This window comes from Arctopsyche grandis, unplaced genomic scaffold (genome assembly GCF_051622035.1).
Source record: "Arctopsyche grandis isolate Sample6627 unplaced genomic scaffold, ASM5162203v2 HiC_scaffold_800, whole genome shotgun sequence".
Taxonomy (NCBI): Eukaryota; Metazoa; Arthropoda; class Insecta; order Trichoptera; family Hydropsychidae; genus Arctopsyche; species Arctopsyche grandis.
Genome location: NW_027518590.1, coordinates 10,302 through 12,513, shown reverse-complemented (window position 1 = coordinate 12,513; position 2,212 = coordinate 10,302). Strand labels below are relative to the sequence as shown.

The 2,212-nt window shown below is 35.5% G+C and overlaps 1 protein-coding gene across 1 annotated transcript; it reads left to right on the top strand.

The window, feature by feature from the left end:
• Nucleotides 1–719: 719 nt before the first annotated feature.
• LOC143922207 (arylphorin subunit alpha-like) lies at nucleotides 720–1,978 on the top strand (the record flags this gene model as incomplete). The annotated part of the gene is given in 3 exon segments (XM_077445426.1): nucleotides 720–860; nucleotides 933–1,757; nucleotides 1,943–1,978. Coding segments are annotated over 3 exon segments (1,002 nt in total), but the record flags the coding sequence as incomplete, so codon positions are not given.
• Nucleotides 1,979–2,212: the final 234 nt, after the last annotated feature.

Below are 2,212 nucleotides of genomic sequence, written 5' to 3'. Positions count from 1 at the left end.
GTCTAGTTTTTAGACGCTGTTTTGAGCAGCCTTTTGGATACACAGCTCCAACTGTCTTCTTTTGTTTACAGTAGTAGACAAAAGCAGTTGCTTGGTTTTGACAGGCAAAACACCGTCTATGGTAAACTCCAAGCTCTGTTTTAACCCCTCAATTTCTTCACATAAGACCCTTATAAATTGTCTATTAATTTTATAAATCTTATGCAAATTTCACTTTTGTTTTGTTATTTTCGCATCTATTCGCATATTTTACGAATTTAGCATCTTTTAGCATCTATTCCGAATTTTAGCAACAATTAGGCATTAATAACAAAATGCCCAAAATACGTGTCTCTAGTAATAATAAATTATATAAGTTGTAATTCGATATGTCTAGAATCTCGGAAAAACAGAATAAATGTATTACAGGACACATTGTTAAACGCAAAACATTATATTTAATATTTTGTGAGATATTTCTCGAAATGAAGAAAACTTTCAAATATAACGGCTCATATTTACATATATGACATAACATAATTTTTCAAATGTCAACCTTTAGCTCGAGATAAATGAACTCATACAAACTCGGACTTGAAAGATATCAAAAGGTGTTGTTTTAGTGAGGTTATCGAAAGTAACCCCAACACAACGGTTAGGATTCTTATCATGCTATTTCTGCTGATTATGAAATTGAAAAAATAATCAACAATAACAACTTATAATATTAAAATTTTATTATTTTTTCAGCCGACAAAGATTTTCTTTTGAAGCGACAAAAAATCTTCGACCTGTTGAACCATGTCAACCAAGAATTCGGCGATGAATACGTCAAAATCGCCAAGGAGTATTCCATCGAAGACCACATCGATCAATACACCGTACATTAATTGAATTAATATTTCAAATATATTAACTTTTCAATATTTATTAATTTTATAATTTACTTTCAGAACGTTAAGGCCGTTAAGGAATTCGTGAAATTCTACAAGCGTGGATTCGTTACCAAGTTCAAGCTCTTCTGTCTGACTTTCGACAAACATAGGGATGAAGCTGTTGCTCTATTCAATGTCTTCTACTATGCTAAGGATTTCGAAACCTTCTACAAGACCGCTTGCTGGGCCCGCGAATTCATGAACCACGGAGTCTTTGTCTATTCCTTCACAGTAGCCGTTCTCCACCGTGAGGATTGCCACGGATTCGTCTTGCCAGCAGCTTATGAAATTTACCCCTTCTACTTCGTCAGCAGCGATGTCCTCGCAAAGGCCAATTACATCAAACAACAAGGATACGTTCAAGATCCTAAACTCGCCGAGTTTTATGGTATCCAATTCGAAGACAACACCTACACATTCTACGACAACTACACCCAAGGTTATGACTTCTATGATCAAGAACGAAAAGTATCTTACTTCACCAACGACATCGGATTGAACTCGTACTACTTCTACTTCCATGCTGACTACCCATTCTAGCTAGGAGGCGAACGATTCGGATTGAACAAGGATAGATGCGGTGACCTGTACTACTTCACTCACCAACAACTTTTGGGTCGTTACTACTTGGAAAGATTGTCCAACGGATTGGGAGAAATCCCTTCATTCAACTGGAAGTACCCAGTCAAGACTCAGTACAACCCCAACATGAGATACCCCAACGGATATCCCTTCCCAAGGAGGCAAGAGAACTACTACGTCAACACCGATAACAACCAGTACCTCGTCCAGGAAGTCGAAGATTATGAAAGACGCATCCGTGATGCCGTTACCCAAGGATTCGTGACTTTGGTGAATATTTAGAATCTGGTGAATGTCAAATAAGTGATGGTAAGCCTAGAGAATGTCAAATAAGTATAAACTTATTTGACATTCTCTAGGCTTACCAACTTTACATTGGGCCGTGCTTTTAGGAACAAAAGTGCGACAACAGTTTAGAAATAATCTACTAGTTTTTTTTATTCCAGAAGTATGGGTGTAATAAATATTTTCAAGTTTTGTAGTTTCAATTTTGATGGAATCCAAATCTCGTAAAAATCACTCAACGTCATTTGCTCGGTTTGCAATTTTATTGTGGATTCTTTTAATGGCCGTAATGTATCAATGATGACATTAATTTTGATCTATTTACATTTATTCTAAGAAATAGTACTCCGTATTGATTTAAACTATTTTTGAATAAAATTCTTTACATTACAATAAAGAGTTTAACATATCAAATGTATTATTCCATCTAT